General features: G+C 46.7%; 1 protein-coding gene across 3 annotated transcripts in view; it reads right to left on the bottom strand.

The window, feature by feature from the left end:
* Nucleotides 1-14,515, bottom strand: part of Pml (PML nuclear body scaffold) — a 31,098-nt gene that overhangs the window by 12,619 nt on the left and 3,964 nt on the right. For all 3 annotated transcript variants that reach the window (XM_050151896.1, XM_050151897.1, XM_050151898.1), the window contains exons 3-6: nt 5,186-5,766; nt 4,078-4,148; nt 901-1,038; nt 237-498 (exon numbers count right to left, since the gene is read on the bottom strand). In XM_050151896.1, coding sequence (XP_050007853.1) covers nt 237-498; nt 901-1,038; nt 4,078-4,148; nt 5,186-5,766 — 1,052 coding nt within the window. The remainder of the gene's footprint in view (nt 1-236; nt 499-900; nt 1,039-4,077; nt 4,149-5,185; nt 5,767-14,515) is intronic.

The raw sequence follows: 14,515 nt of genomic DNA on the forward strand, positions 1-14,515 counted from the left end.
TATATATATATCCCTAAGGCACAGTGCTTGGCACTGGCAGTTTTGGAGGAAAGGAGTCAGAATTGGTGTCCCACACTGGAATCACAGCCTAAACTACCCCTCCATACTCAATGGCAGCTCAGAGCAAGGTGTGCGTGGGAATTCAGGTGGGATCAGGCTGTGGGGTGAGGGTGTTCCAGATATCTAAGGACAGCATGAGGGTCCTACCCAGGGGCCAGCCTGCTTGATCTCCCTACCTGGTTCCCCTGTGTCGCTGGTTACATGATTGCCGGTGAGCAGGAGGGTTTCTTCTTCTTGGATGGGGCTCCCAGGGTTGGAAGACCCATCCAGATGGGGAGGCGAGACGGCCTTGGAAGTGCTGGGTCTGGGCTGTTCAGGGGAGCTATTGGTCAACCTGTCCTCATCCTCCTCTGTGGACTCCATCTTGATCATCTTCCTGGAGCAATCGCTGTGGCAGCAGCACTTCCTCTTCTTGGAGATGACCGTCTGAGAGGCTTCCTGCACAGTGATTACAGGGGCGACTCAGAAGCCTCCAGTGTTGCTGGGCTGAGGACCCTGAGCTGAGTGCCATGGGCTTGTGGCATGTTTTTGCTCCTGTTCCTTTGGCCATGCTGACCAAATCTCTGCAGTTAGGAAGCTCTCTTGGGTTGCCATGCACACTGGTCATGGCCGCTGGCCAGCCCTCTCTGTTGGCCTTACAGCTTTGGTCATCTCAGCATCCCGGCTGGGATCAAGCTTATTGGGGGCTTCCTAGTGGAGCAGCCCTGAGCAATGGAGAATATGGGGGTACACGCTGAGCAAATAAGACCTCAAGAAGGTCCAGATTGTCATCTGGCTATGCCTCACTGTTGATGGAGTCTGAGCCCTTCAGATGAGGCAGGGTTGAGTAGGGGTACTTACCTCTCGATAGGTGGGGGCTTTCATAGAGAAGGCATACACTGGCACAGGGTGCGCTCCGGGCACTGACTGTACCATGGCCACAGGCTGGGTCTTAGACATATTCAGGGCTTCAGCCTGTGCACTCTGCACTTCATTGGGCTAGAAGATCAGGTAACAAGAAAGTCAGAAATGGCCAGGAACGCTGGGTCTAACAACCTGCCTCAGTTGTAAGCTTCTTGGTCCCAGTCACTGGGACAAGTAGTTCTTCCCAAACCCTCTATGACGTCACCTCCTTCTGAACTTGGGTTGGCGGTACCCAGCTGGCATCAGCAGTTTCCTGACAGGGCAGGAAGATACTTCAGGGACCACAAGGCCCAACTCCTCAGAACATGCCTGACAACTAGCCTAGCATGCATGCCTCTAGAGACAAGCCACTCGCTGTTGTTGAGGGCAGCACCTCCCTCAGCAATGGTAGAGTTGCGGCAGTGAGAAAATCCAAGCTCAGCCTCCTGTGAGCTTGCCCTATCCCTGAGTCTTAACTGTCCAGCAGCTGCTACACAATGAAATTACTTAAAACTCACTGGGCCTCAGTCTCATTCCAAAAACTGGGCTAATAACATTTGCTTCATAAGGTAATATGGATGGAAGATGCCAAGCGCCTCCAACGTATCTAAAAGAGTATGTAGCCCCTACAGAGCTCCAGTAGTGGGTAGGTGAGGATTAGATCAGCCAGAATGGATATAATACTGGCTTTATTACTATTCCAGGTCAGACTTGGTGCTCAGGGGTTTGTGTATCCATATCAAAATGAAGCCAGGGCCGTTCCTCAAAAAGTGAAAAAGGAGCTGGAGAGATGGCTCTGAGGTTAAGAGTATTGGCTGCTCTTGCAAAGGACCTGGGTTCAGTTCCCAGCACTGATACTCTCTTTTGGCTTCTTCAGGCACTGCACACGTATGGTGCACACGTATGGTACACTCATGTGCAGGCAAAACACTCATACACATAAAATAAAAAAGAAATAAATTGCCACATGACTTATTCTGCTCCTAGGTACCACCGCAAAAGTACTTAGGTAAATGTTTAAATGCAAACTTACACGTGGGGCTGGGCAGGCAGTTCAATGGTAAAGAACCTGTGTACCATGTATCAAGCCCCAGATTTGATCCTCAAAACAGGAGCGAAGAGTTTAAACGTCTTGTCTTTGCCTTTGTAACTGCAGCTGCTGGCATATATACTTAGGCCGGACCTTCCTATCGGCAAGGCTGGGCGCCTCTGCCTCTGTTCCCTCAACTTTCTACCCACCAGTACTAAAGAAGAAGACAGGGGGAAAGTCACTGACTTATGGTTGTCTTAGAACAGCAGTTCTCAACATGGAAGTCATGACCCCTTTGGGGTAGAATGGCCCTTTCACAGGGGTCGCCTGAGACCCACTGGAAAACAGATGTTTACGTTATGATTCCTAACAGTAGCAAAATTACAGTTATGAAGTAGCAACGAAAACAATTTTATAGTTTGGGGGTTACCACAACATGAGGAACCATTTTTTTTTACTTTTTTTTTTTTTTTTAAGATTTATCTATTATGTATACAGTATTCCTCCTGCAAGCATGCCTTCAGGCCAGAAGAGGGCACCAGATCTCATTACAGATGATTGTGACCCACCATGTGGTTGCTGAGAATTGAGCTCAGGACCTTTAGAAGAGCAGGCAGTGCACTTAACCACTGTGCCATCTCTCCAGCCCGAGGAACCATATTTTCAAGATTATTTGTTTAGTATACAGTGGGGTTCTGGCTGTATATATGTCTGTTGAAGGTCAAATCCTCTGAAACTGGAGTTATAGGCAGTTATGAGCTGCCATGTGGGTGCTGGGAATTGAACACGGGTCCTTTGGAAGAGCAGTCAGTGCTCTTAACCACCGAGCCATCTCTCCGGCCCCCGAGGGTCACAGTGTTAGGAAGGTTGAGAACCACTGGGTTAGAGCTTTAAAATCATAAATATTTCCCTCTCTGAGGCGGTGCTGTGAGGACCAGAGCCGCCTCTCTTGACAGGAATGACAAAGCAGCCATATTACCCTGAGACAGGTCTGTGCCTGCCTCCCTTGACCTTTGCACCCATGCACTGCTACCCACCCCTTTCTGAGGACGAAGCTCAGCACCCAGATTATGACCGTGGTGTAAAGCAGGAAGTTTTGTAAAGCAGAGCACTGCCAAAGTTCAAGCTCAAACTGCTTCACAGCCAAGTCTCTCGGGTTTGCAACTCTGCAGGAGGCCTGAGACATCATGCTTTCTAGGAGCTCCAAATTCTCCAAGCCCTGCCTCCCCCAGGAAGCCTTTCCTGACTGCTGTAGCCCACAGTAATCTTTTGCCCCTGGGTGACCCCAAGGCAAAGCCAGAGAGGCTTAATACCCTTGTTGCCCACCAGCAGTCCCGGGCCTACATCTTGACATGCAGACACACACAATGGAAAGACCAAGCTAAGGGGGGTGAAAGATATCAGGTGCGGGAGGAAGTGAGAGGACTCAGCCTGCCGCCGGGGAGCCCTGCCTAAGAGGAGAGCTGGTGGGGAGAATGGAAAGAATGCCTGTGTATTTCTACCCTGGGAAGCACGAAGTCAGAGCAATCAGAGGAGGGGGTACCACTTCAAGAATGAATGGCTTTCCTGCCCCCAAAGGCATGTGTGTGTATGCAATCAAGGGTGCAGCCGAGGGAATACCAACATGAGAATACCTAAGGATGTCTTCCCACCCCGAGAAACTAGAGCTTTTAGGTATATGATGGCTCTGGAATCTGTGGGATTGAGCTCTTGATGCCTAGCCTTAAATCCAAGAATCATGTGGGTGGGGGAGGAGGTTCACCTATGCAAGCCTCAAAAAATGGCTCGTACATTCAGTATGAGCTTCAGGGATGTCCCGTGTCACATCCAAAGGAGCCATTGTTTATATTTACTTCCTCCACTTCCTGTCCACCTCTGGGTCTGATTTCTCCTGAAGTAGCTCATGGCCCATCAAGAGCTACTCAGGCATTCAGGAACCCTCACCAGCCAGCCAGCCCTTCCTTAAGCTTTCCTTAACACTCTCCTGAGAGCTCCAGTCCAGTCATTGGCTGTCCCCTCTCGGGCACTCTCCACGCTGTCACAGGACATCAGGACTCCCAACTCCTTGTCTACCAACTCTCCTCACACATCAAACCCCCTCTCACCTGCTTGAGGTCAAGAGAGTCCTTGGGAGTGCTGGCTGCCTCTGGTCTGGCTCTCTCGGCTACAGCTGCGTCTGGAAAGCAAAACAGAGAAAGCATGAGGGCCGTCTAGTAAGGAGAATTCTGGCCTGGGACAGTGACAGGGAGGAGGTCCTTGCTGCTTTTCCTGGGTATTCACCATTGAACATGTCTCTACAGAGAGACTGGAGTTGACTGCTGTAGGCATAAATCCAGCGAGAACAGAGGGGAAGGTAGCACTTTGACTCTAAATCCCAAGTGCATCTCTGTTCTAGGACCACACCTTTAGGAGCCCATAGCCACCAGCACCAGGAGGAAGCCTTTATTCTTGGAACCTGCCAGGAGCCAGTACAGGTAGTCCTCAATAGCTGCTCCAAGTTGAACTTCTAAAAGCTTTCGATAAAAACCCTGCAAGTGTACATGTGCACCCGCGGTCTTTGTTGTGAAAACCCCTTAATGCCACAAGCTCACACAGGACACAGCTCCAGGATTCTGATTCAGAGCCAAGCTTGTGTCTAAGCTACCTGGCCCAGGATCCTCTCCCAATTGGACAGGACACTTTTGAGGGAGGAGCTGGTCTGCCACTTCTGTACCTCAAAAGAGCCTACCTAGTACCAGTAAGGACCTAGAGACCGGCAGTTGGCTGTTTCGTTCTAGGAGAGTTCTTCCTTTCGGTCGGACCAAGTACCTCCCTGCTAGGTTTTCTGAGCCTCCTTCTCTCCTAACCTTACATCCCAGTAGATTTCTCTTTTCCTGGGTGAGGGGACTTAGGAGACCCTAAGAGTGGGCTGCAATGATACCACATCCGGTTCTCAGCTCAGTAGCTTCTCAATTTCCACGTTTCCCGAGGTTGACAAAGTCACATCTGTTCCACAGAGTTGTATAAGTTAGCAAAGTGCCTCCTCTGGGTGCCTGCCACAGCAAATGATCCTATTCTTTTAGTCTGTCCTCTGGAACCTAAGACTTGATTGTCCTCTTTCATCTACCAAACAGAGATCATCTTTTCTGAATTGCCGTCCCCTGGGGGCAGCAGTGAAGCATGGGACCTTTAAATGTCAAACCAACTGCCCATAAGTGTGGCCTCAGCATTTACCTGTCTTCGGGGTGATGCAGGAGATGAGGTCCTGCAGACACATCTTGAACTCCTCGAAGCCGCTGGTGCGTAGCTGGACTTGCTGGTTCTGGGGCTCCTCCTGGCGCAGGCGGCAGAGTGCCCTGCGCAGAAAGCAGTGCATGTCCATCACCTCCTGGTCGGAGGCATAGAGCTTCATCCTCTTGACCAGCGCCTCACCAGTGCTGATGCGCTGCAGCACAGCTTCCAGGTGGCCCAGCTGACCAGCTATTTCCTGGTAGTCGCGCTGGTAGCATGCATTCACCGCCTCGAGCAGTTCGCGCTCCTGCGCCTGCACATGCTCTATCACTTGACGAACGCGGGAGCGGATTCGCTCCTCAGCGTCTGTGCGTGCGTGCTCCAGCTGGCCTATGGCTGAGCGCATCTGCGAGTGAGCATTGTTGAAGGTCCTTTCCTGCTCCTGCAGTGCCTGCGTCATGGTGCCGAGCTCCTCATGCCACTGCTGGATCTCCTCGCCAATGTCGCACTGGAGATCGCCGTGGCTGCGGTCCAGGATTGCACATGTGCAACACAGAGGCTTAGCGCAGCCTCGGCAGTAGATGCTGCGGATACATGAGACCACTTAGGACATTCTATTTCTCAGCTTGTTTTTCCCTATTCAGTGTCTATGGCTATGGTTATGATACCAGATCTGCTCACAAAATACAAGACAATAAAAAGCTACTACAGGGCCAGAAAGTCCCGGGAGTAAAGGCGCTCACAGGCAAGCCTGATAACCGAGTTTGATTTCCCAGAACCTATATGGTGGAAAAACACAACCGATGTCCGCAAACTGTCCTTTGACCTCTACACGTGTGCCATAGCATACGTGCACTCCACACACACACACACACAAACACACATTTTTTTAAAAGTTAAAAAAAAAACGACCACAGTAACAATTCCCCTACCTATGTAGCAATGCAGACACATACAAAAAAAATCACTTTCTTTCTGTCATTTCTTTCTTTTTTCTTTTTGGTTTTTCAAAATAGTGTTTCTCTTACTGTGTAACAGTGCCGGCTGTCCTGGAACTCACTTTGTATACCAGGCTGGCCTCAAACTCATTGAGATTCGCCTGCCTCTGCCTCCCAAATGCTGGGATTACAGGCGTGCACCACCACCACCAGGCCCGCCTGGCCCGCCATTTCTTAGCATCCCCTAACAACATCCCCTAACTCTAGCTCTGACCCCGGCCTGCCCACTCAGGCCTCAGCTGAGTATGGGATGGTTTCTTCCTCCTACCTCTCCACACCCAAACTCCGAAGCACCTGCCGTGCCTGTCACTCCACCTTTGCAAGTACTGGCTGGGTACTTTTATTATTATTCTCTTTTCACAGCTGAAGAAACCAAGACTTACAGCTAAGCAAAGTGCTGGGCTAATGTTTGTACTTAAAAAATAAAACCATACTACAAGTACCTGGTAACTTCCTTCTCTACTCTTTCATTTGGGACATTCCTTTAGGTCCATAGGGACAAACCCTAATTTTTTTTTAAATAGCTCCTTTTTAGCTATTAAATACAATCGTTTGGTTCAACAGGCTCCCTTTCCACAAACAGTCACATGATTTCCTGTTTGTGCATTTTCTTTCTGCCTTTCTTCTCTCTCCCTTTTATTTTTTGACTGGTGTGAATCGTGATTTAATAGCATAACATCATGTTAGGCAGCCTAACGTATGGGTGCCTTTCTCTCTATGAAGTAGAGTACAAATAATAGATTGCTAGATCAAAGAATGTATATCTCTATCTTAATATTTTATGCACGTTAACATATTAATTAATGGTAAGTATGTGATGTCATGGATATTCTAATTAGTTGAATTTTTCCAGCTCTACAAGGTATATCACAACATCATGGTGTATATGATAAATATACATACAGTTTTTATTAGTCAATTTAATATATAGGCTAACTGAAACTTTCACAGCATTTTCTGTAGCCATTCTATCTAATTTTTGAATGTGTTACAAAGTGAAAGGACTTTAAATGTGTGATTAAGCCGGGTGGTGGTGGCGCACACCTTTAACCCTGGCACTTGGGAAGCAGAGGCAGGCAGATCACTGTGAGTTCAAGGCTAACCTGATCTACAAGAGCTAGTTCCAGGACAGGCACCAAAGCTGCACAGAGAAACCCTGTCTCAAAAACCAAAAGGTGTGATTAAATTAAGAAACTTGAGGTTATAGGAGCTGTAGAGATGGCTCAAAAGTTTAGAGCACCTGGTGCTCTTCCAGAGTTCCCCAGTTTGATTCCCAGCACCCACACAGTGACTCACGACATCTGTAAGTCCTGTTTCAGATCTGATGCTCTCTTCTTACCTCTGTGGGCCCCAAACACACATGTGCATGCATACATGCAGGCAAAACACACAAATAAATAAACCTTAAAAAAAAGATTGTTTAGGGCTAGAGAGATGGCTCAGTGGTTAAGAGCACTGCCTGCTCTTCCAAAGGTCCTGAGTTCAATTCCCAGCAACCACATGGTGGCTCACAACTATCTGTAATAAGATCTGGTGCCCTCTTCTGGCCTGCAGGGATACATGCAGGCAGAATACTGTATACTTAATATATAAATAAATCTTTAAAAATGCTGCAAGAAAGAGGATGAATTTGGGGGCTGGGAAGATTGCTTAGTTGGTAAAGTGCTTACTGCACAAGCAAGGGGCCCGAGTTTGGATTCCGAGCACTCACATAAAAAGCAAGGCATGGTGGAGGCAGACATAGGTGGATCCCTGGAGTTTGCAGCCTTCCAGTCTGGCTGAATTAGGGAGCCCCAGAATCCATGACTCTGTTTCAAAAAGTAAGGTGGAAAACAACTGAAGAAGACACCAATATCAACTTCCAGTCTACAAACACACACACAGCCAAAGACACATACACACAAGCACGCACAGTCATGTACACATACACACAGGCATGCACACACAGGCATGTATGCATACACTCAAGTTCAAGGCCAGCCTGAAGAACTAGTTCCAGGACAGGCTCCGAAGCTACAGAGAAACCTTGTCTCAGAAAACTAAAAAAAAAAGGAAAAAAAAAGAAATATCCAAAATAATCAGTTAAGGCCATGAGTTAAAAAAGGATATTCAGTAAGAGAGAAAGATAACAGCATGTCACGCTATTGGATATATATATACATATATAAACAGCCAACTCTGCCATTTACTTATGCCCATCTTGAATGCCACACTAACCTTAACAGCTTTGGCAGAATATTTCTAAAGTGCAAGATATGCCATGTCAGAAATTTGTTACAAAATTCAATGACAAAAATTCATCATTAAACATTAACAGAATCTGGTGCTATACGAAATAGACAATGATTCCCTATGTAACACGAGCAATTCTGGAGTTATCAAGAAAGCTATAAAAATGACTATCACATGGCTTTGCCTGTATATGGTAGTTCTAATGTTGGTTACCCACTCAAATGATGTTACGTAAGTTTCCTTTAAAGTGTAGTGATACTGTTAGGTTATTAATTTTAAAAAAAACCTCTGAAAAAAATAAACTAAAAGGCGTGCCATTTGTGGTAGCAAAGCAAAAAAAGGTAAGAAGGCAGAAACTGAGGAGAAAGCAGAGTAATGTAGGAAAATGTCCCTGAAGTTTGAGATTGATGGAGTCTGGCAGGTTCCCGAATAACCTGATACGAAATGCTCACTGTCAAGACAGCTCGGATGTCTCAGGTTTCCAATGCTATGATGGAACACCATGACCAAAGCAACCTGGGGAGGACGGGGTTCATTCTGCTCACACTTCCACAGCACTGTTCATCACAGGAGGGAGTCAGGACAGGAACTTAAACAGGGCAGGAAACCGGAGGCAGGATTCCTCTGCCTTGCTCAACCTGCTCTCTTATAGAACTCAGGGTCCCACATCGACCACTAATTAAGAAAACGTCCTGGAACACAGAAGTCCTCCTTGAAGGAAAATATTTACTGGCAACGTTTCCTCAGTTAAGAGCTCAAGCGAAACACAGAATCTGGGTAGTTTGGAGGTAGTAAAAACTTATCCTGGACTCTGTCGTCATTGTGGCAAAAAGAAAAAGGAAAGAAAACACAACAGTTTGGGGATCACGGTGCTGATGTAAAATGGCATCATTGTTGAGGTGGAAACAAAGCTGCAAGGATGGGAACTAAGCATTAGAGTCCATTGATACTAAGACGGAGTACTTCAGTACAAACAGTTAGACTTCAACAGCTTTTGTTAAAGGTGTGTGTGTGTGTGTGTGTGTGTGTGTGTAGGTCAGAGGAAATAGCTTATTGTGGAGATCAGACAACTTGCCAACTTGCAAGAGTCATTTCTTTCTTCCTACCATGTGGCTTGTGGGATCAAACTTAGGTCAACAGGCTTGGGAGCAAGTGCTCTTACCCACTGGGTCATCTTCTCAGCCCCTCCGATAATTTTTTAAAGTCTAAGCATTGAGGTTTAAAAAAGATGATCTTAGAGGAATCTTTTTGGAAGGGTGGTCTCTCTCTCTCTCTCCTGTCTTTTTTCTTTTCTTTATGGTGACTGGGGATCAAACCCAGGACCTCACAAAACTCAGCAGATACTCTACCACTGAGCTGCATCCCCAGGCCCTAAACATACCTTGAAGTTGGCAAGTCTAATTTGTTTTTCTGTTAAATTCAAGGAAAATGAAACTTTACATTGCTTTAACAGCATGCTTCCTTTTAACAGTACGGTTCTAAAGGAAATCACACTCTGCACTCTAAATAAGCAACCTGCAGGGTCCTTCTGCTAGCGACAGGCAGCTGGAAGGGGGAGGCCAGCAGGGCAGGAGAGGCAGTCTGCAGCCAGAAGTCCTTCATCCAGTTCTGTCCCTGGGTGCGCTGAGCCCTCCTTCTAGGTTAGTTCCTACGAACTCCTTGACCTTCCATTTCTTTTTTTTTGGGCAGTGGAAACAGTCTTAGCAGGTGGTTCAGGATTAAGACACCACTGGAGAACCTCTCAGAAGATGAGCTGGTGCTCTACCACAGCAGGAAGGAAGGTGGAATTAGCTCAGAACTCTCAGTTCTGTGGCTTCACATGACACCGGCTACAAATCTGTCCATTGCCCGCGTTTCTGCCCATACCTGACACTGTATTTTCTTTGATTCCTTTGCAGTAGCCATTTTTCTGGGACACATTGAAGGTGTTTCCCCACTAGCACCAGTATGGAATCAGACTTCCTTTTAAGAAGGATACACCCATGAACTTTGAGAAAGTGTGACTTTGGCACAGGCCAAGCTGCACGGCCCCTAGCATCCCGAGAAGCTTTTCAAGCCGAGCACTCGACCCACTGGTAATAATTCTGAAACTCAGCTTTGAATGTGTTGTCCCCCAGGACTCCAGGCTCACTGCATGTAACCCCCCTAGCTCTTGAAATACTCTGGCAATCCTGGGGAAAGAGCCTTTGTAAATGGAGTGGCCTTGGCAGAAAGCCAGGCCACAGAAACACAGAGACCTTCTTGGTGGCACAATCTACTATCTAATCAGGCTGGGATCAGGCGCCAGACCACTTTTCCGGGTTTATAATATGAGCTCTCAACCATTTTACATTCCAGAAGATTCTCATTACTCACTCATTTTTACAAACTCTTTTTTATGGAACTCATGAAACATAACAAACCTCTCCAAGTATGATTTAAAAACTGCCTCTAATCCTCCTCACAGTCAAACTTCAACCTGCCTGGCCCCGTATCTGAAGCCTATGGCCTATGGCTCCTGAGGCCTATGGCTCCTCACTAGGGAGCACTCTGCGGTGTGTGCTCAGCACAGCCTTCAGGCCTCAAAGACACCGATTCTCATTTGCATGGCAACAGCTGCTTCAATGCCCAGCACGAGGTAAACTGCTGCCTCCCTAAATGATTATTCAGTGGCGGAGGGACAGACAGACAGATGGGTTCCAGTTAGCTCCATTTTATGAGTTAGGAATCAATGAGAAAAGCCTGTCACCATTAAGTCTCTCATCCTTCCACACTGTCCAGAGTCTCCATGCCCCATCTCTGAGCAGCTAAGCCCAATGCCATCGCTGGAGCAGAGGGTTCAGCCTTTCCAGGGACTAACACTCTAACCCTGATCTTGACTTGAGTTATTTTAAATTCTTTGGTTTTTTTCCCCCTCTGATACATCACAATGGCCAGGTGTGTGGAAGAATCTCTTTTATACACATAGCATCCTACCAAATGCAGTATGGTTACTACTGGGTCTGAAGCCAAGTTTCCTGGGTAAGTATATTTTAAAAACTGGGGAAGGAGTCATTTACTATCCTTTCTGCAATGTTGGCCACCTGCTGGCAGCAGCCTTTCTTCTGCCATGCAGCAGTGCTCCTCCCCCATGCAGTGGTGCTCCTCCCTGACCAGACATCAATCTCAGTAACATTATGAGCACCAAGAAGACACAATGCACTAAAAGCTTAGGTAGCTTCTCCCAGAGGGTTGAGGAGGGCCAGGAGAAGGCACCTGGCTTGCTCACTACTGTCCCAATGCTAAGCGCAACCATCGGCCTGGCTCCTCAGCAGCCGTCCAGCTCTCCCTGCTCGGTCAGAGCTCTGCTACTGGATGTCAATAGTTCCCGCCCGGAGCTGTCCTTCCGTCACCTGTTTCCAACCATTCCAGCTCCTTGTCTTGGAGACTTTCTGCAGGGCTTCTGATACCATCACACATTTATTTATTTATTTATTCATTCATTCATTCAAAACAGGGTTTCTCTGTGTAGCCCTGTCCGTCCTAGAACTTACTCCATAGACCAGGCTGACCTCGAACTCACAGAGATCCGCTTGCCTCTGCCTCCTGAGTGCTGAGATTAAAGAAATGTGCCACCATTGCCTGGCCCTCATCACACTTCTTTGATTTGATTAGTTAAGTATTCCATTTTTTCCCATACAACTATTGTAACTTCCTACAGACTTTAATGGTCCTGGATGAATTCCCTCACCCTGACCCATAAAACTTTAGACTCAAACATCTGGACACAGAGAGTCCTAGATCCTTATCACTCATAGGTGAAAGACCTCTCAGGTGAGCCTCCAGGTCTTCCCGGCTCTGACAGTGTGAGATCCAGTCTGTCCCTTCCCTCCCCCATCTCATAGATCTCAATTTCCTACAGGAGCTTCTTTTTCCCTCCAGATTCTATACTTCAATTTCTGAGCACACCCAACACATGGTAAGAAGTCCTGTCAAAATCCTTATGAACAGGGCTGGAGAGATAGCTCAGTGGTTAAGAGCATTGCCTGCTCTTCCAAAGGTCCTGAGTTTAATTCCCGGCAACCACATGGTGGCTCACAACCATCTGTAATGAGGTCTGGTGCCCTCTTCTGGCCTGCAGACATACACACAGACAGAATATTGTATACATAATAAATAAATAAATATTTTAAAAAAAACCCTATGAACAGGAGTGAAATAGAAATGAGAATGCAATCAAATAAATCCTCAGTGAGGGCATTAGAGCAGAACACTGCACAGGAGATCCAGACATTGCAAAAGGCAGTGGTAAACAGATTTGAAAAAACTGAGGAAATTATCAAATTTGATAATCAGGAACAAAAGGTACAAAAGGCAAAATTTAACCTCATCGGTGCATAAAAAATCTCTGGGATAGCTCCCCCAGAGTTCTGCCTGCCTTTCCAGTAATAACAACAGAAAAAGTATCTGGCCCCAAGTACCCTAAGTTTGTCAAAGAATATACATGGGAGCCCATACATATGACTGATCTAAAGGAAATTAAACAAGCTATTGTAGCTTACAGACTACATTCATCCTTCATTAGGGAAAGGGTCAAAACCTGGGCTTTCAGTAGCAGAGGATACTGGCCTAACAGCTGCCAAAGTTGGCCACTTGAGATACAACCAGAGTGCAGGGAGAGAATCTAGCCATGACTTCAAGCAGCAAGCTTCCAACCGTATACTCCTTTGTCTCGTTAACACTCTACAGGGAACTCAGTGACATGACAAGAGGGTGCACATGGAAAAAAAAGGAGCAAGATGAGCAGGTTGAACGTTCTGGAAAGTTCATAAAATCATAACTTCTCCCAAGCCCCATGTGTCTGATGCCAGCTCATCTTCCCTATCCCTGTAATGGGCAATTTCTAAGACTCACAGATTCTCCAGTACTCTCTCTTGCATCTCCTGGCCTTTCTTTTCCTTCCAGCAGGGGCACTGCTACTCAGTCACCCTCTTATGACGCCCTCTCAGACGCTGCCTCTCTGTCCATCTAGGCCCGGCGGGTGGCTTTCTGCCATCTAGACCTTTAAGCCTTCCTTCCTTCTTACTTCTGCCCACACACTAGATATCAGCGCCCTGAGCAGGTAGTACTGTCAAGGGGACGTCACAGAAGAGACAGTGTAATCAGAGTCACTGAGAAAACACAAGCGTGAAGGGTATGTAGAGGCAGCCCGACCTTGTCACTCGCCTGCCTCTGCTGCTCACTGCTGTTTCTGCTTGTCCACCACAGATGCCCAAGGATGCAGGGCTGGGTCTGTTTGTACTCAGACAACAACACTTAACAGAGAACACGGCAGTACTGGCATGGCATGACGGCAGAACAAGACAGTCCACTCCACAGACATTCCAACCGCCTGAGGCAGACCCTAACCCTGGTTTAAAGCTCCCCAGCAGGAACTACAGGTCAGCTCAATGACAAAGGCCAGGGTGGTTTATTTTGGCTTGTGGCCAAAGGGAAAATTGTGGGTTATTCATAGCACTGAGGTTGGTGAAAACATAAAACAAAACAAACAAACAAACAAAAAGTAAATTTTTCCATAACTACTAGTTAAAAAAAAAAAAGAACAAAATTGTCCCCTGGCCTCTACATACATGAGCACACATGCACCTGTGTGTGTATGTGAGTCCACATATACACATATATATATTCACAATTCATATTGTACTTGTATAGACTTTTTAAAATCATTATTCCCAAATATTAAAGTATAAAAATTATTCAAATGGCATTTATAATTTTTAGGATTATAATTAATTTTTGTTGTTTTTTTGTTTGTTTGTTTGTTTGTTTTTCAAGACAGGGTTTCTTTGTAGCTTTGGAGCCTGTCCTGGAACTATCTCTTATAGACCAGGCTGACCTTGAACTCACAAAGATCTGCCTGCTTCTGCCTCCCGAGTGCTGGGGTTAAAGGTATGCACCACCATTGCCCAGCTATAAGTAAATTTTTAAGAGTCAAGGTCTCACTATGTAGCACTGGCTGACCTAGAACTTGCTATGTGGACTAAACTGTCCTCAAACTCACCAAGACCTGCGTGCCTCTGCTACCCTAGTGCTGGTATTAAAGATAGCCTGGCTTATGTGTAATCTTGAAGTGGCTTAGAGTTTG

This window comes from Alexandromys fortis, unplaced genomic scaffold, assembly GCF_014885135.2.
Source record: "Alexandromys fortis isolate MF-2015 unplaced genomic scaffold, M_Fortis_MF-2015_v1.1 scaffold_70, whole genome shotgun sequence".
Classification (NCBI taxonomy): Eukaryota; Metazoa; Chordata; class Mammalia; order Rodentia; family Cricetidae; genus Alexandromys; species Alexandromys fortis.